Genomic DNA, 24,607 nt, shown 5'->3' with positions numbered 1-24,607 from the left:
TCATATGGCAGCATGGGATTGAATGCGTGGAATGGCAGTGGATGGGGAAACTGCTCCCCCTGAAACTCCGGGTTAGCCTCCGAAGGTTGTGCAGGTGGACGGATGTTGGAGGATGCTAGTGGCTGTTTATTTGTAGGGATTGCCCTTGGTGTCCGTATCTCTTCTTGAGCACCACTTAAGTACGGTCGACCTCCTGAAAAGGACCCCCTTTGAGGCACAGCTCGAAGTTGCCTGCGAGAAATCCGAATTGCGTTCTTGGCTTGGGTTGGAATATGCTATTCCCGTGAAAGAGCTCCTCTTCTTGGCAGAACCTGAAGCATAGACGTTGGGCAGGAGGTTGGGAAGAAGCTTGGGACGAGTTCGGGGAAGATGCTGGTGATGAAACATGCCCCGAGACTGGTGGAGATGACATTGTCGAGGGAACCCAATCGGTGCTGAGCAGGGGGAACGACGATAAATATGGTGCCGTGTGGTGAGAGTGATGGAAGGGAATTCAACGAGGTTGAAGGGAGGTGGTAAGAGCGGGAGATGAAGAGTTAAGGATGAAGCAGGTTTTTAAATGAATTTTGACCTTCCTGACTAGGTCGCGTCCAATCGCAGTGCTGGTCGCGGGCATGGTCGAACCTCTCTGTATTTTCAATTATCAGAACAGGCCTGGGCTAGACCTGGTCGCCTTAGTGTGGGATGGTCGCCCCTCTAATCGCACCCCCAACTTAAACCTTACTTAACATAAAGACTCTAATATTTAGTCTACTATTTACATCCTATGGACTCAAAAAGAAAAGAAAAATTCTCGGGTTGCTTCCCGGAAGTGCTAATTTTACCATCTTCAGCTTGAAGCACTTAAGCTCTTCTCGAACTCATCCCCGTTCAAAGTTAAAATTGGCCTCCCCTTTTTCCTCATCACACCTGGTGTTGAATACTCCCAACTTTTTCTCTGAACGGGAGACCAAATCATGATTTGCAGCAGGTTGTTCGTAAAGGTCTCCTACTTCAGTGGTGAAGGGATGCTCAGACTGAAGTGCACTATCCCAATGATCCCTCCACAAAATTGAGGAAGCTACTTCCCCAACAATTTTATCAAGCAAGTCCTCATCCACAGCTTGGATGGTTTTAAATGGATGTTGGGAAGTATTAAATATATTCAGCCTAAGCTGTCTATGACCCAAGAAGATATCCATAATCCCTGCCCTGCATTGAATGCAGGCGTTAGCCGTGGCTAAGAATGGTCGTCCCAAAAGGATAGGGATTAGATTCGTGGAGGGTTTCATATCTAAGATAACGAAATCTACTGGGTAATGGAACTTTTCCACCTTGACTATTACATCTTCTACCACACCTTGGATTTTCTTTAGAGATTGATCAGCAAGACATAATGTGATCGGAGTGGGCTGCAGCTTCCCGAGGTTGAGTTTTTGGTAGGCTGAGTACGATAGGATGTTAACGCTTGCCCCTAAATCTAAGAGAGCCCCATCAATGGCGTGATCGCCAATTATAAATGAAATAGTGGGTGAATTGGGGTCTTTTAGCTTAGGGACGAGGTGCCCTAATATCATTGAGCTCATGTGCTCGGCTTGCTTAACCAATTCGTCCATGTGCACCCTTGACTCTTGCTCCTACGTTGATAAGTCCTTAAGGAACTCTTTGAACGCAGGTGATTGCATGGTGCCATCTAGGAGAGACTTGTCAACCCTTAGTTGCTTATACATGTCCCAGATGGACTTAGTTGAGGCCTCTTTCCTTAGAAGGTGTAAGAGGGGCTGCAGGATGTGCTACTGGAGGGACATGAAATGCCCTATGAGGGGTGAAGTGAGCTTTGGTCCTTCCAGTGGCAGGTGTGGGGATAAGGGGCTTATGTTCTAAACTAGAGGAAAATAAGGTGCAAGAATCAGCATTGGGTGCTACTCTATTTTCTTCCTCATTCTCTCCCTCGCTCAATTGCTCCTTGGTTTCATTATCTGTCATCCTACCACTTTGGATAGTGGTCACCGCTTGGGCTTGCTCAGGGTATGATGAGGGACCAGCGTCCGGTTCACATTCTACCCCCTATTGTCTCTTTGGGTTCACTAAAGGCTAACTTGACAATTTTCCTTTATCTCTCTGATTCAAAGAGGTAGCTAGTTGCCCTAGGGTGGCTTCTAACTTTGCGATGGACTGGGAGTGGGAATGAAAGAGTTGCCGATCTATTTGACAATCAGCCTCAATGTTTTTAAGGGCTTTCAACACCGTCTCTTGAAATGTGTCATACTTAGGCTGAGAGGGAGACGACTGCTGAAATGTTGAAGATTTGAGGGCTGAATCAGGATGATTTTGAAAATTTTGGTATGTGCGAGGAGGTGGAGCATTAGGGGCTTGTGGAGGTCTTTGGGATTGGAAACTCGGAGCTTCGGCCTCTAAGAGAAGTTGGGATGTTGTTTCCACCCAGAGTTGTAGGTATTAGAATAGGGGTCGTTAGACGACCTATCATACCAATTGTGGGTGGCTTTCACTTTCTCTTGCACAAGCTCAGGCTGGGAAGACGCGTGTGGGCACTTAAAACATCTATGAGAAGGATCAGAGCAGATTGTACAAAACTCTGCACACGCCATTGTATGTGATTGCGGTCCTAAGGACAAGCACTGATCTAACTTTTTGGATATATAGTGTAGGGTAGGGCCTAGGTCATGGTTTGTAGCCAACTCGTAAACTCCCTTAGGTTTAGAAGTGGATGGGTTGAGGGGTCTATACGCAGTAGCCATATGCTGCCAAGAATTCTTAGCTAGGTTCTCGAAGAGAATCCATGCCTCATTCTCGTGCATTGTGAGGAAAATACCTCCGCACGAGGCATCAACCATGGACCTATCTTTCTCGGCTAACCCTTTGTAAAAGGTTTGTACTAATTGTCACTTGGGGTCTTGATGATGTGGACATTTACAAAGTAGGTCCCTAAAATGTCCCCAGGTCTCAAAGAAAAATTCCCCATCCGTTTGTGTGAAACTTGTGATTGCCCTTTGCAGCTGGTTAGTTTTCCCAATTGGGAAGTACCTTTTTAAGAATTCAAGCTGCATGGTGGCCCAATTGGTCACCGAGTTTAGCTCTAAGGACGTCAACCAATATTTAACCTTATTCTTCAGAGAGAATGGAAAGAGCATAAGGCGAAGGGCGTCATCACTAAAATTAGGTATACGGATGGTGGAGCAGATCTCCAAGAACTCATCCAGGTGCTGATAAGGATTTTCAGTGGAGTTTCCATTAAAGGTGGGCAGCATCGAGATGATCGAAGTCTTTATCTTGAATTGTGACTCCTGAACATTCGGAACTGAATGCAAGACGACGATGTGTATGCATTAGGCACAAAGTAGTCCCTAAGAGGCCGAAGGGGTTGCTCTCCTACCACAAGTAGGCAAGGAGTTCGGGGTTCCGGGATTTGTTCAGCGGGAACTGGTGGGTTATTTTTGGCTATGGCTTTTAGTTCAGACGACTTGTCTTTCTCTAGATTAGAGATAGGTTTCCTAAGGGACCTACGAGATTTTTTAATCTCGGGATCTATGAGAATTATTTCAGGTTCCAAAGAACGCAGACTAAACATACACACTTTTAAGCACAAAGAGTCAGACTTCAATATGTAACAAAGAAAATAAAAACCGTACCTTATTCCCCGGCAATGACGCTAAAATTTGGTTGGCTTGCTAAGGCTTGGGTCCTTAACTACCAAAAATAATATTTATAAAACCTAACTATTCCCAAGTTTAGTAGAAAGTGGGGAAGTCGGGTGTCGATCCACTGGGACTAAACTATGGAGTTGTAAACCTTTTCTCAATCAGTTTATTAATGCCTTGTGTAAAAAGAAAGATAAAAAGATGATATTTTGCAATGGGTGAAATCTAACCAATTACAGGAAAGCAAGTAAAAACTATATTACCCTACTTGTACAAAGCAGTGCTGAGATTATAAATCAGGTGCTGGACTTCTTGCCTCTGATTACGTTCAACTAGGAATACATAAAAGTACTAACCTGAGCCGTCTCAGGCCAAAGCTGGAGAGGGTCATACGAGGGCGCAGGGTAGCAAGGGTGCATCAACCGTCAGGAGCACGGTCAGGAACTAGAGTAAACCTTGTCTTAAATATCACGAACACCTCTGCGTATCCATAGCCAACTACTTATCCTGACTGAAACAATAGTAGTACTATTCCTTACTGCAGCCTTTCATCATTCATTAAAGCAATAAATCAAAAGCGGTAAAGGAAAGCATGTAAAAGAAAGCAGTAAAGAGAAAGCAAGTAGAAGATCGATCCTTTGTATTAAGTACGTCTGTCACCAACACCAGAAGAAACAAGAGAATGATCATGTAATATACACGGAGATTATACAAACGCCGCCAGTTGTCACAGGCTGTCGGACACTTCGTGCACATCGAAACAGGAATTGAAATCTACTCTACTCCTATTCTAACTTGGCTCTCAATGACGTCTCAAGTCTCACACTAACCTAAGAGAGGCCAAAAGGGAACCCTGAGCTCATGTTCGTAGCGATTATTTATAGGCTCTAAGGTTTACAAAGTTTGTTTCGTAGTTTAGGAAAGTTTGCAGCATATCTCGCGTAGAAGATCGTCGCTGTCGACCTAGTCGCTCCCATGTCTTCCTTGTGCGCACCCTGGTCGATTCTCTTGGGAAATCAGGGATTTGAATCTTCAGCATTGTCGACTCAGTCGCGCCATGGGGTCTTGCTAGTCGAGTTGATGGTTGAGGCTTGCAGGATCTCGAACTTGAGGGAATCTTAGGAACTCGGCATAGTCGCACCTCATGGCCTCTCTAGTCGAGCATATCGTTGAGGCTCTTGGTATTTTAGATTTCAGTCCTGCCTCAGTATCTCGACGTGGTCGCCTTTGAGAGTCACTTGGTCAAGGGCTTGGTCGACCCTTGTAGCAATTCTTCCTTAGTTTGAACCTTGGATTCTGCTAGTGAGGACTTGGGCGTCCCTTGGGTTGCTAGTCGCACCCCTTGGTCGAGCAAAGTCTTCTTTTCCTTTGATGATCTAGAGCTTCAGGAGTTTGATTGAGCATCTGATTTGAGCTTTGCGTGTCCCCAAATTCTCCTTTAGCTTCTCGTACGCCTAATTCTTTGGTTTTAACTTGTTTTTCCTAAAAAGACGAACAAACCTTGCATAGCTCTGAACAATGATAACTTTGAGTAATTACATAATAAAATAAGGATAAATAAAGGTAAATGAGGGTCTAAATCATGCATTGTAGGGACTCATCAATGGTGCGGCCAAGGCTTACAGAGGTGATGGTGTTTTGGGCAGGATAGCTGATGTCTCAGGCCTTTAGTCTGATAAATTTAAGGGTTCCAAGGTTTATACTTGTTGGAAAGCTGCTATGATGGGTGCAGAAATGAGGAAATTGTCTGAAGAAAAGAGAAAGCACTCTGGTGAGGTAGTGCCAAAGATTTTAAAGAGGGATTTAAAAGGAGAGTTAAGCATTGTGGAATACGTGTGTGCTAAGAAGGCAGGTAATACTTGTGATGGGGTTGACAAAGGAAAGGAGGTGATGAAATGGGGCGATTTATCAGATAATGAAACTGACAATCTTAGTGAGTTTGATCGTGGTGGGTGTTTACTGCTAGATGAAATTAGGGAACAATATGGATATGTTTCTGATTCCAGTGACGTTCTAGGGGATTTATCATATTTACATCCTCTCCCGTTGGAAGGATTGGAGTGATTTTCTATCTTTGATAATGATGTTTTGGTTATTGATTTGCAGTGCTTGGGTGGAATATTTTTACCAACACCAGCGGAGGAGACTTCAAGAAAGGATTTAGAAGTTCAAGATCTTATGGACAATTTGGATTTAAAGTTTTGTGATCTTGGGGAAATGAAACGCGTTTTGATGGGTCCAAGAACAGAGCTAAAAAGGGTTAGAAGGAGTTAGCTAACTTAAAGTGTGAGGTGAATTATGATGGAAAAGGACTGAAGAGGGGATTCCTCGGTTAATTGTTTATTTTTATTTTTATTTTTTATTATTTTATTTTTTTTTTATTTTTTTTGGGTTGGACTTCTCATCTCCATTTATTGTCTCTTTTCCTTATCTTCATGCACTGGGTTTGCACTTTCCTTGTTTATGGTCGTTTTATTAGGAATGTTTTAGGAGTTTTAGCAAGTCCAAAAGCATTCTTCTTCTTCTTTTCCTGGGTTTTTTTTTTTTTTTAATGGACATTGAAAATTGTATGTGATGTGATTATTGACTCAGTATTTGTATGTTTCTTTTCATGATTGAATTTAAAATTGACAGCATTGCTGCTTCTGTATTACTCAAGATTAGATGATTGAATCATGGTTACTGTTCCCCTATGTTGTTCTTTTTACTTTTATAATGCGTAACTTAAATGACATTTATCTAAAAAATGAATTGGAAATTAACAAGTAATGTATTATTCTTATTGTAATTGAACCTGTTTTTCTGTTTGTTGAATAATTGAACATTAATTCTACATTTTATTTAACTTTAAGAAAAAGTTAGATTCTATCTAATGTTTTACTAAGATCAGAAATATCTTCCAATTTATGATTGGATTGAACTAGATCAACATTCCATATTATTTTATGATTCACTTTGGAGCTTAATTTGTATCGTAGACGTTGTTGGTATATGAGTTGTATTGAAAATGCATGTCTTTTTTAGTTCAAGTATTACTGCTGATAACTGGTGGACCTCAGCTGCTTCAGTATAGCAGCTGAGGAAATGTAATATTTAGACCTCAACTCCTTTTATTTTATGTGCTTTATTCAGGCTGTGACAAACCTTTTACAAACTGAGAATGTCCAAGATATTGACCGTTTGCGCCTGGTAATGCTGTATGCTTTGCGCTATGAGAAGGAGAGTCCTGTTCAACTGATGCAGCTTTTCAACAAACTTGCTTCTCGATCTGCCAAGTACAAGCCTGGGGTAATGGAACTGAACTAATTTCATTTATTTTTTACTTTTTTATTTTTTTTAAAGACAGGGGAGTGGGCTAGAAAATTATATGTTCGTAGGTGATTATGGTTGGAAAATTTCTTATCATTTTTGTTTGTGAATTTTTTAATTAAATTGAGCATCTTTTCCTTTAGAACATGTTTGAAGGTATTGTTTTGATCAATTCAATCTAATTGAGGAGGACATTATTTCTTGGGAACTTTTGGAGAAATTTGAAGAAGAGGAACAGGCTGAACAGCTGACTGTGTTCAACTGTATAGGGTGCTTGGTTTTTTTCATTCTTCCAGGCATGACCACAGAACATGGAGCTTGGATGCCTCAGTAGATTTTTCTTGCAAATCGTTCTTTAATCATCTTATTCTTTACACACTTATTTTGCAAGCAAAGACTCCTTTTAAAATGAGGGCCTTCTTAGTGGGATCCATACCAATTATATACTTTAGGTTAGAAGGCCTTTCGCAAGCATCCTCTCTGGATGCATTTGTCTTTATTTGTTTTCCATGTGGCAAGATGAATGCACATTCATTTTTGCATTGTTCTTTTTCTTGGAGTATTTGGAGCAGGCATTTTGGTGTGTGGGGATCTTTGGGTGTGCCCTTCTTCCTTATTTTTTTCCTTGGAGGTTTAAAGGATTTTGTGGTAGGAAGGAGGGGAAGGCACTGTGGAAGTGTGTCACGTTTTCTCTGGTGTAGAGCAATCTTTTTTGGCTTTTCTTTGATGCTTTGCTTCTGGTTTATTTAGAGGGGTGTGGCTAGTTGATGAGGAAAGAGATTGGAGGGCTTTGTTAACTTTTATCAGTTTTTTTGTTCTTTCCTTTGTTTATTTGTTTGGTTTTTTAAAGGTATCTGGTGATCAAATATTGTATTGCTTAATCTTTATTTGTTTTCCGTGTGGCAAGATGAATGCACATTCATTTTTGCATTGTTCTTTTTCTTGGAGTGTTTGGCGCAGGCCTTTTGGTGTGCCCTTCTTCCTTATTTTTTTTCTTGGAGGTTTAAAGGATTTTGTGGTAGGAAGGAGGGGAAGGCGCTGTGGAAGTGTGTCACTTTTTCTCTGGTGTAGAGCAATCTTTTTTGGATTTTCTTTGATGCTTTGCTTCTGGTTTGTTTAGAGAGGTGTGGCTAGTTGATAAGGAAAGAGATTGGAGGGCTTTGTTAACTTTTATCAGTCTTTTTGTTCTTTCCTTTGTTTATTAGTTTGGTTTTTTTAAAGGTATCTGGTGATCAAATATTGTATTGCTTAATCTTAATAATATTTATTCTTTTGTCTTATCTTAATAGCATTTATTCTTTTTGAACATTACTGTTTTAGTTTTTTCTTGCAACCTTAAGGAAGGTTCAATCAGACTTGAGAACATGTCAAGAATGTTTTTGCATTCACTGCTTTGTTTTAAATGATGAATTTAATTGATTGTGATACATTGGCAATCATGATCACAGCTTGTCCAATTCCTCTTAAAGCAAGCTGGTGTTGACAAGAGAACTGGGGATCTTTATGGAAATCGAGATCTTCTGAATATTGCTCGTAATATGGCTCGGGGGCTGAAGGTTCGTTTGCCAACTTATATGTTCTTGGCAATTTAGTTTCTGGATTCTCAAGTATTGGTTTTCAATCTTTGTTCAGGGGGTTGAGAATGTGTACACGCAACACCAGCCTCTTCTGTTCCAAACTATGGAAAGCATCACCAAGGGGCGGTTGAGAGATGTGGACTACCCATATGTCGGAAATCACTTTCAACAGGGCAGGTTTGTTTCTATGATTTTTTTTCTTGGGATGTTGCCTGCTCTTCTATTTGCAGTTTTGGACTTTTGTGTGGGATTTCTTTTCAAGTTGGGCATAAATTCACTGTAGTGTCCTCTTGGATGTATCTGTGGCATTTAAATTTCAAGCATAGTATCATTTTGTGCAAATGTTTGGGAGGTTGATTTTGGAATGTTCAACGAGCCTTCTAAATTCATGGAAATTTTACCTATTGGCTAGCACCCAAATAAGTACTTACTGCAAACAGTACTTTTTCAAAACTACTATTTTTGGGGGTAAAATAAATATTAATTGATTTTTTGATTAAAAAATATTTGAATGTTAATTAAAATATATTTGTTGGAAAATTTAATTAATTTGTTAATTAGACAGCATTTAAATATTTATTAAAATGATTAATTGAACATTTTAATTAATTTTTTAAGATGAAAAAATTTAAATCTCAATTAATTGTTAGTTAGAAAATATAAAAAAAATTTAATTACAAATACTAATTGGAAATTTTTTATTAAAAAATTTAATTATTTTGTTAGTTAGAAAATATTTAAAATGCTAATTGATTTTTAAATTAGAGAATGTTAAAATTTATCAATTAATTTTTAATTAGAAAATATTGAAAATGTTTTTTACCAAATATTAATTAAAATGTTAAGATAATTTAATAACTGCATATTAAAATGTTTTTAATTGGAATGTGTTTGTTTTTGTTTTTTGTTTTTGAGATAGCAAATGAAGAATTTACTAAGAAGAAATAGTATTATCAAGGAACATATATTCACACAACACTTTCATATTTATTAAGAAATATAATAATGTTATTTTCACACAACACAATCACACAACACATAATAAAAGTGAGATCCCAAGCACCTCTTTATGAATGCTTATATTAGCACTTTTTCTGAACACAATCATTAGTAGTTATGGCTTTTCTAATTCAGTATTTATTATCAATACTTAACAAATTCAGAAATAAGAAGAGTTGTTAATCAAGAGCCTACTCTTGATGTGTTCAAACATCCCAAGAAATTCATGGTAAATTGATGCGAGAAATGAGTACTGACCTGTAATAATTGATGATTTTTCTCAAACCAAGTAGTCTACTCGGTCATCAAATATGTCAACTTTTTTTGGAGGTTCTGCACTTATAAAATTGCATAGTTGTAAAAAATGGTTAATTCTATCATAAGGAGGATAGCAAAAGAGGTTTTAGGTGAGTCCAAAAGAAGATACTTGGCTAGTAAAGAAAGTTGGTGGTGGGATCAAGATATCCAAAAAGTTTTAAAGATAAAAAGAATTTGGTATAAAAAATGACAAAATTGTAGAAATATAGAAAATCTTGAAAAATATAAAAAGCAAGAAAAAATGCAAAAAAAAAAGAAAAAGAACTAGTAGTGATGCTAAAGAGCTTATGATAGCTTATATACTAGACTAGATACAAAAGGAGGAGAAAAAGACATTTATAAACTCTCTAGAGTTGGAGAAAGAAAATGCCAAGATTTAGGTAATGTAAAATGTATAAAGGAGGAGAACGATAATGTCTTAACTAGAGAAGAAGAAATAAAAGAGAGGTGGTGAAGATACTTCAGTAAGTTGTTTAATGAAAACCATAATGAAATATTGAACTTGGAAGTGACAAATGAGGAGAAGACTAAAAATAGGAGATTTATTCGCAAAATAAGAGTTCTTAAAGTTAAGATTACATTAAAAAAAAAAATGAAAGGTAGGAAATCTATTAGACTAGATAAAATACTAATTAAGGTTTGTAAATGTGTAGGCGATAAAGGAAATATTTGGTTAACTAATCTTTTCAACATTATTATAAAAATTAATAAAATGTTAGAAGAATGGAGGAAAAGTACGTTAGTACCTTTATACAAAAACAAATGTGATATTCAAAACTGTAATAACTATTTTGGAATTAAGATTATGAGCCATGCAATGAAATTATGGGAAAGAGTAATTGAACATAAAATATGATTAGAAATGAGAATTTCAGAAAATGATTTGGTTTTATGCTTGGGAGATCAACATCATAAGCTATTTATCTTTTAAGAAGCTTAATGAAAAAGTTTAGGGAAAAGAAGAAAAGGGACTTGCATATAGTTTTTATTGATCTAGAGAAAGCTTTTGATAGAGTACCTAGGGAAGTTCTTTGATGGGTTTTAGAAAAGAAGGGGGTTTATGGTAGATATATTGAGGTCATTGAGGATATGTATAATAGAATTGTGAATAGCGTTAGGACTGTAGGAGGGGAATCTAGAGATTTTCCAATCACAATAGTTGTACATCAAGGTTCTACTTTGAGTCCTTATCTTTTTACTTTAGTGATTGATGAACTTACTAAGAATATTCAACATGAGACCCCTTAGTATATGTTGTTTGTAGGTGATATCGTGTTGATTGATGATAGTAGGAGTGGAGTGGAATATAAGCTAGAACTTTGGAGAGTTACATTAGAGTCTAAATGGTTTAGGATAAGTAGGAAGAAGATAGAATATATCAAATGATTCAAATGTAATCTTAGTAATGTAAGGAGTAATAGTGAAGATTAAACTTGATAATCAAAAGATTAATAACACTAATAGATGTAGATATCTTGGATCTTTTATGCAAGCGGAAGGGAGAATTGAAGAAGACAGGTTGGGTAAAATGGAGGGCGTTAGGTGTGTTGTGTGATCATAGAATATACTTAAAATTGAAAGGAAAGTTTTATAAGATGGCTATAAGGCCGACTATGCTTATGGTTTAGAATGTTGGGCAACTAAGAAACAACATGTGTAAAAAGTAAAAATTGTTGAAAGGTGAATGTTAAAGTGGATGAGTGGTATAACGTTAAAAGATAAAGTAAAAAATGAGCATATACGCAATAATTTAAGCATAGCACTGATTGAAGACAAGATAAGGGAGGGGCGACTTAGACGGTTTGGACATTTAAAATGCAGACCTAGTAGAGCACCTGTGAGGAGGAGGGAGTGAGTTATTGTTTTTAGTATGAAAGGGATAGGGGTGGGTCTAAAATAACTTAGAATGAGGTAGTGAGGAAGGATTTAATAGCCCTTAATCTAATAGAGGAAAATGCTCTTGCTTGGGTGAATTGGCAAAAAAAGGATTCATGTAGCTGGCTCCACCTAGTGGGACTAAAGACTTATTGTTGTTTGTTGTTGTTGTTTATAATTTTCGAAAATTGCAGCGCTCTGCATAACAGCATCAATCGCAGGCCTTTCAGATGTTACATAGTGCATAATGGATCCTGCATCCGTGAATTTACTAATGGCATTAGCAAACTTTTCCCATGTATTCACACATTTTGACTCCAAAATCTTACATACTAATGTCTTAAATGATTTTCAATCAAGTACACATAACATACACTGAACATGTTGAATGTTATACTACAGCTACTTTGTTGAATATAAATCTAATCAAAACGAAGAAATCAGAAAATAATGAAACATAAATGATGGAACGTATTTATGTCATAGCGTAATCATATAAAGCATAAATATCTAATCAAAGTCTAACTGTATGATTAGAGATTATAAGTTTTAATCCAATTTTTCTAGCAATTGAAGGTTATAGATTTTTGTTATAACTATAATTACTAATAAGTAGAAAAAGCTTCTAAAATTTGATTTATCATCTTCCTCCAATTGACCCATCTATTTGCTTGTTAAGTGCTATATAAACACATTATCCTTGGTCCCTTACACATAAAACCCTATTTGCTCCACTGCCGGCTGCGGCGCTGCCTATCCACTCCTCCACATTTCCACTCTTGCTGCCCTGCACTCCACTGCCATGCGCCCTTGCCCGTCTGCCCAGCAGGGCCAGTACGCCGCAGGGCAAGTCGCCATTGCCAATGCCATCTTCCAACGCCATTGCCTAGTTGCCTGTCTGCCCAGCTGAAGCTCGCCATACCCCTCACGATGCTCGGACGGTGGTCGTTCCAGAGACGCAGAGGTAGAGCCGTAGAGGTGGATGTCTGTAGTTCCGACGGATCAACCTACCTCACGACGCTCGGACGGTGGTCACCTTCATGATCTGTTGTATCTGTTACGGATCAAGCTCCCTCACGACGCTCACGACGCTTGGACGGTGGTCTCCTGGTCGGTGGATATCTGTAGTTCTGTTCGGCGCTTGTTTCGTACACAGCCCTGTCATCCTCATCTGCAAGCAACATCAACAGAAGCTGGACAATTGCTCAGTACAATGCAGATGCTTGGCTCCTGAGTGAGTTTGAGCACTCTAGTGAGTCTGGCAAGCACTTTCATTACTCTAGATCAGTGATACAAGCTCCTCAATCTGTCCCAGAGGAAGAGATTACTTCTTATCTTTCTAAAATCCAAAGGGGTGGTTCTGTACAACCCTTTGGTTATTTGATTGCTTTTCAAGAACCCAGCTTTAGAATCATTGGTTACAACAAAAATTCGATTGAGTTGTTGGGTCTCAACACTCTTGTTGGGTCAAATCAGTTGAGGGGTTTGCTGGAATTGAACCTAGAACCCTTTTTATCCCAATTTGGCCGAACACATCTCTCGCCTAGTCGGTGGATATCTGTAGTTCACCAGTTCTGTTACATTTTATGTTGTTTTTATTTAGATATTAATAAATAAAATGGAGTTTTTTTTTATATATATTTTTTAAGTCATTTTGTATGTAATGTTTTAAAAAGTTTAAAATAAATATATTATATTTTTTAAATGGGTAACCCGTGACCTGTCTGTTTATTGAAAGGGCGGGTTAGGGTTTACATAGTTGCGACCCGTTTATAAACAGGTCAACCTGTACTTGAACCCTTTTAAACCCCAAGCCGTCTATGACCCGCCCGAACCCAACTCGTGAACCCATTTTGCCATGCCTAACTCTCTCAGATGATACGGATGTGAATCAAGCCCCAAGATCTCATCCAATAATTGTTTTGGATAGTTCAGATATAAACAAGTAACACCATGTAATGGCATGTGGTAACAGCTGATTTTTAAGATCATGATTTATTGGGCTGGTTTACCTTCCTAAGGTGGAAGAAAATCATTAATTGAGGTGCTGCATGTGGTTAGCAGCGCTGACTTTGGACCTCTCATGAGCAAGGGCATGGTGCAGCAAATACAGCTCAAAAAGCTCTGTACAAGCATGGTGCAGCTGTTACCCAATGTACCTGTTTACATATGGTTTTGGTCATGTTGAGGTGCTTGGTCTATGAAACAAAAGCTTGATTTGGTTGCTTACCCGAACTTGCTTGAGGTGGCACTGCAACTTAGCTGGAGGGAGACTAGTTTCTCTGTTTTTTCTTTTTTCTAGAAGTAGCTGACATTTACATAGGGCCTGCAGCTCCTCATGGCTGTGTGTGCTAGCTGTTTGCTGTGTACGCTTGCTCTTGCGCTGAATTTTTATATCAACCCCCTGGCCTGAAAGATGACCTCTCTCTCTCTCTCTCTCTCTCTCTCTCTCTCTCTCTCTCATGCTGCTATACTTTCTACCTGGGCTCGATTTTTTCTTTTATTGTCAAGACCTTTAAACAAAGACAATTTGTAAGATATGTTAAGATAATGCTTATAATGGACTTCATAAAAGGGACTTCATAACAGCATGTGAAGGCGTGTGTAAGAAAATATTTTACTGTGCTTTTTATTAAAAAAAGGGACTTTATAACAGCATGTGAAGGCGTGTGTAAGAAAATATTTTACTGAGGAATAAGTCATAGTTCATATTTAATCAGACCGCAGGACGTCGTAATTTTCATCGTTGGTGGGACCACATATGAAGAGTCACGTATTGTTGCTCTGCAAAATAGTACTAATTCTGGAGTTCGCTTTATTCTTGGTGGTTCTGTGGTTCTCAATTCTGAGAGGTATGATGTTAGTCCTCGTTACATTTTGATTCAGGGATGCCTCGGCGGCCTAGATAGCTGAACAGTTTAATGTTCAACTTTTACATGACACATTAAACGAAAGTTGCTTCTTTAGACAATTGAAGCAACATAGCTTAGGCTAATTATTTTGATATCCCCCCTGCCTAAAATTTTGATTGGTGGGCAATGCAGGTTTCTAAAAGACCTGGAAGATGCTCAGAGAGTAGCTCGTTCCAGCTCCAGTGTAGTCTGAAGTTCAAATGCTGCCAGTTTGGTTACTTGCTGCGTCCTGTCAGACGTTTGTGGGTTTACATATATGGGTTATTCTGTCTTGGTGACTTGTCATGCCATCCTAGTATCTTAAAGTGCGACAGCAGGCTGATGATGGATCATTGTGATCAGCCTGGCTAATCACCAGCTTGAGTTTTTGTATACATGGATCCACACAGGTGTAAAGCTGTAATATTTCTTCACAAGGACCTAAAGCCCATCAAGTTCATCCTGGAGGGTCAGACCTCCGTAATTAGGACCCCCTCTCCAAAAAAGTAAGTAAAATACAAAGCGCACTGAGAAATGGAAGGGTAAAATTTACTAACCAAGCTTGAGATTTGTTTAAAAAAACACAGCCTTACCATTGTCCATTGACACCAACCGGTATGACACTTGTAATTCTTCTGTTTGTTTAATCATTGCTTATAAAAATATCAGTCAGTTGATGTGCTGTATTTTTTGGGAGCTAACGTTTAAATTGATTACAAATTTAGTGAAAAACGGACACCGGTAAATGTCGGTATTTCTTTCCGGAACAATGCATTTTATTGTTTCACGTATATCTTTTATGAGGCTAGTTCTGTATTGGTTGGCACAAGCGTTGCTGAAAATCATCCATGAGCGGTGCTAAATTTTTTGGCATTAGTACCTCTACTTCTTATCTGTAGCATGTTGCTGTGGAATTGAGTAATGATATGGTATAACTATTGTATTGTATTTAAATGTGAGAAGAGGTTGATGTTATTCTCTATATGTGAATTGTGAAGGGGATATTGTGTTTTCTTAGTAAACTTAAGGGTGATTAGTGAAATTAAAACTTTCCCAAATTTCTTGTTAGTCTCTCTGTCTGTGCTTTCCATGCCATAGTCGAATTGTTCTCGTGAAGGGAAGAATTATAAGCGTATAAAAAATCCCATATCCTTCAATCATGCTTCCCCCCGTTTGACAGTCCAAGTAATCGTGCCTTTTGTAAATTAATCATATGTAGAAAAGTCCTTGCCTCATGTTTGGAGAAACCTTAGATTTGGGATTTTATTGGATTTAGATAAGATTGTAGTAGAGATAATTGTATTAAAATTAATGCAAATACACTCAAATCTAAATCCAAGATTTGAAATTCATGTTTTCAAATATTATCTTAGGTTTTTTGTTTGAACATGGATGCATGTTTTTTTTTTTTTTTTTTTTTTTTTTCGGGTTATGGGTATGTCTTAGCATTTGGGTGATATGGTTAAGTTGGTTAATTAAACATATCTGATTGGTTGACTTGTCATGGAACTGAACTGAATTATGGGTTGTATAGAATGATTAACTGATAAAATTTGGTTAAATTAATTAATCAACTTTAGCCGAACTAAACTGGAGCTATAATTCCTCCCAAATACTTTATTGCTAATTTTCCGAACATTCGTTGTGGAAGCACGATGAACGATGGCAGTGGCAGACAAGTGCGATGGCGAGGAAGGTGCACCGGGCAAGAACCGCGACGTCCATGCAGAATACCTTCTGGCTGGACTTTGCACGCTAGAAATTGTCCTCGCCCGTATAGGAGTAACGCGTGGATTCATGCTGGCACTTGTATGGAATCCATTCAGTGGATTCTTGGTACTGGACCAAGGAGGGGAGCTGGGGATTAGGGAATATAGCTTAATTCATGTTTGTATGTATAGGTACTTGTATACATGTATGTCAGAAGTTAAGATTTTAAGTGTTTTATTTGGTTAATTGAATATATAATGGCCTTTACCCAATTGAAAACTAAATAACCCAAATTTACAAAATTCATATTGAATTGACTGAATTAATTTTTTTTTTTTAATGAAGATGATTTAACTAAATTCGATCGGTTTGGTCAATTAATTCAATTTTTACATAATAGCGCTAACCTAATTATGGGAACATTGAAGTTCATAGAAATGACATGTTTGTTGATAATTGTGGTTGACATTTTGCTTTAGTAAAAAGGCATAGAACCATAAAGCAAAATACTTTTAAAATCATCGCAAAATTTTGAATCATTTGCTGCACTTGTACCAATAGTAATTGCATGCACAAAATAAATATTTGACAATTATTTTTTACCATATAAGCAAGAGTTATCTAACTACCAATATCAGCGTACATAAAAAAAAGAGTTCCGTAGTTATTTACATTCTATTAAAATCTCTAATCATTTCTCCTAGTTTTTGGGCATCACAAATTTTTTTCACCTAAAAAATGTAAATAATGTTTCCCTATTTTGTCCATAATCAATTTAGCCAAAAATTAACTAAGATTTTAATAATTTAGTCAAATAATGAGCAAAAGAGAAATTGAAAGTAATTAATTAAGGATCCTCTATCTCTTCCAAGGTTTTAGTTAACATATTTCAGTTACGGGCACTTTCAAGCTTCAATATCATGTTATAGAGTTTTGTTCACCTTTCTATTAGAATAGGAGAACATCTCTAGCATGTTTAGCCGAGGATAGGGTGAGAAGTGTGTCCGAACACCCAAATCTATCATGTTTCTCCTTTCTAACTGAGGATTTAAGGGTGGGAAGCTTTTTGGAAGGTTGCCTGGTTACTTTCTTGAGGCATTACCCTATGCAATCACTCCTTCCTAGTGGAATTGTCAAAAGTAAATGCGGGTTCTTGGATGCGGATGGGTAGTGTTGCATATAAGTAATGGGACATAATGGAGGTTTTCAAGAGAGGAGAACCAGGCAATCAGTAGGAGCATAAGTGTCAAGTGGGCAGAGGATGATGTAGTGACGACGACAATTTTAGAGAGAAAAGCCTTGAGTTTGACAAAGAAGGTCTCTAGTGAGAAATGATGGCCAAAAGAATTTCCTACATTGGGGGGGGTGGGGCGGGGGGGGGGGGGGGGGGGGGTTGGGGTTGGTTGAAAATGGTTGTATTTTATTACTTAGGAGTGAGGCAAGTGTTCAATGAGGAAGAGTTGTGATTGTGTATAAGGTTTCGAATTGATAGGAGAGAGACAATTTGAGCCATTTAACAGTATAACGAAACTTAGCTTGAAAGAAAAATAATAAGAAAATGCTATTTGTCATGGATGACACTTGAGCTAGCTAAGGAAGGGTTAAGGGGGTTAGGCCACCTTTATTGGACTATAGTTTAAGCCCACCAAGTCAAATCTCTCTACTACTTAAAACCTATAATTAATTAAGAGAGTTCGATTAAGGATATCAAAATTCATAGAAAAATTAAGAGAAAGTAAACTTACACTATGTGGTCAATCGACCACTTTTGTACGGTCGATCGACCTTTTTCCCTCCACCTCTATTGCTTGGCGCCACTAATAGGCGGTCAACTGACCCATTCAAATGGTTGGCTGCCCCAGAAAAGTTCAAAATTTTGTGTTATCCTCTTGTGATTGGTTGCAATTTTGAGTATGCCATGTTTCCTAATGATGCCACATGTCAAACAACGACATTGATAGTTGTTGGTCCATGGTTAATGGTAGTTAATTTTGGATTTGAAATTTGAAAATTCAAATTCAAAATAGTTTTTCTTTCCCTTCTATTAAAGGTCCATAAAAGGATCTTTTGGAAGAGAGATTGTTTTTTTAATAAAGCCAGTATCTAACCCTCTACTATATTCATTTCTACTTGTTTTATGAGTTTTTGTATGTTGAGACATGTTGATGTTTCAAAATTTAATGTTAAATGTTTTATGATTTCTCCATTAATTCAGGACATTAATGCATGTTATAAGTAGTAGGACATGTTTTTATCTTAATTGCATAGAAAAAAAGCACGTTCAAAGGTAAAAAATTGCATATTTTACTCAGGTGGTTGACTGCTCCTTGATTTTTTTTTTTTTTGTAAAAGTAGTTGTTGAACTACCAGGCAATTGATCCCCCCCCTTGCAAGTGGTCAACCTCCAAATCTCGAGAGTGCAATTTTTTATCACTTTATTTTGATTTTTTCCGAGGTTTGAAGTGTTTATGTGTCTTTACACTCAGTAGAGTACATTTGGTTGAATATGAATGCTATTTTACTAGAGGTTTTCATAGTTTTCTCGTAAAAAAAACAAAGTTTTTATTAAGAAATGTTTTCAAGTGAAGTTTTCACAAAACTTTCAAATTTTTACAAAAAAAGTTTAAATATTTTTGGAGTCATAAATCCATGATGTGACTTTTGGATGTTCTTCAAATCTTTTTCAAATAGAATTTGAAGGCAGTTTTGGCTCTCCCACAAAAAAAATCCACATTTTTTCAAGCTAGTTTAATGGATTTCCTTAAAATGAAACCAAGGCATCCCTCTTAGAAAATTTAACTTTTTAGTTAACCATTCATGATGTGGTTATTGAATGGATTAAAAAGCCTATTTCTAAAAAGTAAAATCAATGTTTTCAAGTTGAGTTCTATGATTTTCCAATCAAAGAAACCAAATCTTTTAAAATTCATGAGTTTTCATTCAATAACCAAAAAAAAAAATATTTTTAAATTGAAATTAAATTTTTTTAGGAATTATAGATGGCTTGATTCCTCTAGTCATACCAAACAAAAAACCAAAAAGTCTTTCTTTCTCTTCTTCTTTATTATCCAATTTTTATAGGATTGTATGTTCGTTTTGAATTGACAACAAATAATAGGATTTTAAACTCCTTTATATGAATCCTATGAAGGCTTTTTAAAAGGGGTTAAGGGTTGGAAGATTTTAGAAAAAAAAAAAAAAAATCAAAGAGAAGAAATTTTATAAGGGGCAAATGACTAGCCTTTGTAGGCGGTCGACCACTGATCCTGCAACTTGATTTTTTGATATTTTATATGTTTTAATAATTTTTCAAAAAAAATTACTTTTAGAAGAGGGACACACACACAAGATAGGTATAGTAATCATTTGTACAATGAGTGCTATAGGGTCCTAGTTCTTTAAATTCCAACAAAAATGAATTTAGGGAATTACCTTCACAAAAGTACTCCTGAACCTAATCTCCTATCAAAAATGGTTTTCCCTTATTTTACCTTTTCAAAACAAAAAAGAAAGTGGCAATTCCAATTTCTAAAATAAATAGGGAAGTTAGGGAACCGATGATTTTGTTGTCTATATTTGTTTTGAAATATCTTTTTTTTTTTTACACTGAATAATGACAATCCTCCTTTATTTCAAAGGAGTTTAATATTTGGGTTAACCAATTATAATGTAATGTATTGTATCTGGTGACTTTTGGGCTATGAACCAAAACTAGGAAGATAATTTTTGACCTATGAAAGTATGGCGAAACATTAAGAATATGAACCATAATACCTATTTTAATTCAAACAAGTTTACTGTTCGCATTACGCTTTTAAACTTAGTTTCTCAACTCGAATTGGTGCAAATAGACCATACGACTTGCTTAGATTTCATGCTCTAGCAATCCTGCCAAAGATTACATATGAGCCACTCCCACTCATATATGTGAAAGCATCAAGTATGTACTGCAATTAAGCACACCGCCAATAAGGGTTATGTAATTCATTAAGAGCAAGAGCTTAACTTCGCACATCCCAGTTTTAAACTATCTCACCATACTAATTGGCATTAAAAAATTCAATGATAGTGTATACTTGGTCAACTGATGACTTGTTATTACCTGTATGAACCTACTTCATAAGATCTACAATCACATAGGTTAGGTTATCATCATCTTTGACCTTCGGTTATAGGCATAAGCCCCATTCCCATTAATGTGTCACACACTAGTTTTCTACTTAGTGGTTTAGTCAAAGTATTTGCTAAGTTCATCTTTGTCCTCACATAATCTAGGGATATTTCTCCCTCACTCATATGCTACTTTACAATATATATATTTATTATTCTTTACATGAGCCATTGTAGCTTGGCAATCAAAGTGCATAGACACTGATGGAATTGGTTTCATCCATAAAAGGAAATTTTCCAAAAGGTTTCTTAGCCAATTAGCTTCAATTCCTACCATCTCAAAGGTAATAAACTTAGACTCCATGGTTTAGCGAGTTATGACAATTTGTTTGGATGATTTACAAGACATAACACCCCCTTATAGAGTACAGACATAACCACAAGTGGAATTTTATTTCATCTGAAAAAGAGATCCAATTAGCATTGATGTAACCCTATAATATAGTGGGAAATTCGCTACATACGATACCAAAATCCATGGTACCTCTAAGATATCTTAATAATCTTTTACATGCACTTCCATGGTCTTGGTTAGGATTTTGGTTATATCTTCACAGTTTAAAGTTGCATATGCTATATCAGGATAAGTATAATTCATAAAAATCAACAAGCATACAATTATCTTAGCATATTCAGACACATGTCTATTTAAGGCACATGTCTTGTCGACGAGATATTACCGAAATTAGGTTTTCATATGACTGAAATTCATTGACGAGTTTGCTGTTTCGTCACGGAACTGTGTACTAGGACTCGTCGACGAGTCCACGTGTCTCGTCGACGAATCCCTACTTACAAATAGAAAATTCTTCCATTTTAGTGCGAAATCTGTTGCATGTATCCTTTCTCTCACTAGAATTTAGGCCCTATTACCTTTTCTCTTCAATTCCGGGTTAGATTTAGTTCGATTCGATAATCGGAAGCTACCACGAGACTCTTGGCAAGATTCTCTGCAATATAGGTGGAGTGGATCTTCAATTTGAGAAGTTTGAGAAACATCCCGAAACCAAGGTAAGTGAAATAATTTAAGATATTATTATTATTTTGAGGTATTTGGAGCCTAGAAAGTATTATAAGGGTGTTTTACTAAGATTTGAGGAATTTGGAATTTTTGGATTATAGGGTCTCCTTTTGTTGATTTTAGGCCGAATTCTGAGGAGCAGGTAAGGGGAAATATTTTATTTTAGCTTTTTAATAATTTTAAACGACTAATTTTGGGGTATAATTTTTACATAGCCAGGTATAATTTTTCTAAAACATGCTGGTATTGCAAATATTAATTATATATATATATATATATATATATATATATTATATTGGAAAAAATTGTGTGGTTGAAACCATTCTTGTAAATTAAATGATTGTGAGCTTTGTGGAATGGTGAATCATTGAGATTGCGAATATTATTTGGCTGTAATTCTTGCCTGGTTGAATATACTGGGTTAGGTTGTGAACTTTGTTTGGTTGAAAATATTAGATGATTGTGTATACTGTGGTAATTTCGTGGACGTGATTGATTGGCCAGGTTAGTTAATGATTTGTGTTGTGGTTCATGTAAATTACGATATAGTGTTGGCAGTGGTATGAGGAGGTCGTTATATCGTACCTGATATAACCATCGTATAACGTTGGCAGTGGAATGAGGAGGTCGTTATATGGACGTTTATATTGGGAGGTAAACATTGATAGTGGTATGAGGAGATTGTTTACCTATTTACCATGAACGGAGTGTTTTTTTTTATCCTATGTGGTTTGATTAGTCCTGTGTGGACCAATCTTGTGTGGACATATATACTGTGTGGTTGGTTAGTCCTGTGTGGACTAATCTTGTGTGGACATATATGATGTGTGTGTTACAGTCTTGTATGGATGATCACATGATATGTGGATGTAGACCATGTGTGGGTATGATTGAATATGGTATGATTATCTTGTGTGGATTGATTGTGATATGCGTATATGTGTGTAGTTCTGTAAAACGAATATGGTTGGTTGTGTGTGACTTTAATTAATTAAGTATTTATGGTAGAGTAGATTACACCATCTGAGAGCTTGCTAAGAAAGGCGAGTACTCTGGTAATTATTTGTGGATACTAGAGTAGAGAGAAACCACTTGTATGGGCGGGTGACCTTCCCTATTCTCAGTGACTTTACTTGGATACATAACTCGAGGGCTTACTAAGAAATGTGAGTACCCTGGTGTTAGCACTAGGGCAGAGGGAATCTACTTGTATGGGCGGGTAGACTTCCCTATTCTCGGGAATTATCGGTAAAATATTTATGATTGTGAGCATGTGATTGGATGACAAAGACGTTGACCATGTTGTGATTATGAGCATGATATTTTGGGCTGCTTGTGGATCGGGAATGCCTTTGGATGAATATTTTAATTATATATAAAAAACACTTCAACCACACACTATTATAAACTATTTCTTCCTTATTGAGAGGTGTCTCACCTCGTCGATGTTATAAACTTTTCAGGTTATCCAGGTGATCGAGTTTAGATAGCTCTAGGGCGGGGTAGTTTTGTGAGTGGTACTCGAATGATTATGTTTTAGTTTTTATGTTTTATATATTTTATTCAGGTTTCTGTAATATGAAGGATGTGGTTGTAATTATTATGGATTCACATGTGTAGAATTAGAACTCTAGTATATTTTGTTGAGGTTATTTTATTATTTCTGCTGTGTGAATAGTATGAGAGACAAGTGTTGGTCTCATAATACTCTGGGCCCCACGTGGCAGTTCCGGGGCGTTACACTTATACTCTCACTCATCCATTTGTTTTGAAAATCATTCTTGAGAGTTTGCTTTGAGATTTTCCCATATTATTTCTTACTGATAAATTTTTTTTTGGGAAAACTCCTCATAGCCTATGAATCTTTGTGCATATTCATTGCAACGCTCAAAAGCTCATTTTGTGCTTATCGAATTTTTTTTTTTTGTGAGCTAATATCCAGCATCTCCTACACTTTATTTTTGACTAACATTTTTGGAGATATTATTTGAGTTTTTAGATCCTCGAATTACACTTAGTGAATTTTGCATATTTGAATCAAAGGTCATTTACATTATCATCTCTCACATTATTTCATATATATTCTGTTAGCTTTACCTTAATCCCAAGAGGGGGGTGAAATTGTATTTTTCAAATTAATGCCCTAGGTTAATCCCCTAACAGCAGTATTACACAACCCTAAGGTCAATCTAGTGCAGATAAATTAAATCAATTTAAATATATAGTGAAAATTAAATTGCACAATTAGATTAACCAAGCATGCACAAGAAATCTATAAATAAAGATGACACCTAGAAATGTTATCGAGATTTGGCAAACTGCCTATGTCCCTACCTTGGCTAACAAGCACAAGGATTACCACTATAAGCTCACTTAGCGGATAGAGCGACACTTAAACAACGAGATCAATTAGCACAGGACTAGCCTCAACCTTTACAAACAATCCTTACTAGGCTGGATTACCGCCCACCTCAGGCCATGCCTATAATACAACAACATTTTCACAATAATATCGGTACATTGATTATGCTTCTTATGTAATTAATCACATGCACATCAACAGTATAAGTTATGTAAGCTCAGTGATGTGTATTTTTGTGCAAGCAACACTCAACAAGATGTGATCACAAGAATGTTCAAGAGTGTTCTAATCATGTTATATCTTTGAAACAAGTTATATCAAATTTCAATAATGAATCAAGGTTTCAAGGATGCTAATCAAATATTCAAACTAACTCAAAATATTTTCCTTCAATGAAATAAGCACAAGAGTAGTTTAAAAATATTATAACTTGTGAAAGATATTTGCACAACAAAATATAGCTCTAGGAATATTGCAATGACAATGCAAGAATCCTTAAGCTTATGAGTTTATGCCAACACAAAATTTATAATATTCAAATAAGTGGGATAAACTTAACTAAACTCCCTAAAATCAATATCAATAATCAATCAAAGCAATGGGAGTATTAGCAATATCTACTAAGCACTAGCACAATCAAAGGAATACTCACAATACTAAGATGTATCAAGGGAATGAAGAAATGAGAGTATTTGGGCAAAATAGGATTTTGAAATAGAGAGGATTTTTGCTAATGA

The 24,607-nt window shown here is 36.7% G+C and overlaps 1 protein-coding gene across 2 annotated transcripts in view; it reads left to right on the top strand.

Annotated features, from left to right (window-relative positions):
- Nucleotides 1-15,398, top strand: part of LOC131162106 (vacuolar protein sorting-associated protein 45 homolog) — a 29,655-nt gene extending 14,257 nt beyond the window's left edge. Inside the window, exons 9-13 of one of the 2 annotated variants that reach the window (XM_058118268.1) lie at nucleotides 6,771-6,926; nucleotides 8,396-8,503; nucleotides 8,580-8,701; nucleotides 14,437-14,568; nucleotides 14,761-15,398. In XM_058118268.1, coding sequence (XP_057974251.1) covers nucleotides 6,771-6,926; nucleotides 8,396-8,503; nucleotides 8,580-8,701; nucleotides 14,437-14,568; nucleotides 14,761-14,821 — 579 coding nt within the window. In that variant the 3' untranslated portion in view covers nucleotides 14,822-15,398. The remainder of the gene's footprint in view (nucleotides 1-6,770; nucleotides 6,927-8,395; nucleotides 8,504-8,579; nucleotides 8,702-14,436; nucleotides 14,569-14,760) is intronic. The other variant, XM_058118269.1, reaches the window with a different exon arrangement.
- Nucleotides 15,399-24,607: the final 9,209 nt, after the last annotated feature.

This window comes from Malania oleifera, chromosome 8 (genome assembly GCF_029873635.1).
Source record: "Malania oleifera isolate guangnan ecotype guangnan chromosome 8, ASM2987363v1, whole genome shotgun sequence".
In the NCBI taxonomy this organism is placed as follows: Eukaryota; Viridiplantae; Streptophyta; class Magnoliopsida; order Santalales; family Ximeniaceae; genus Malania; species Malania oleifera.
This window is presented reverse-complemented; position numbering and strand designations above follow the sequence as displayed.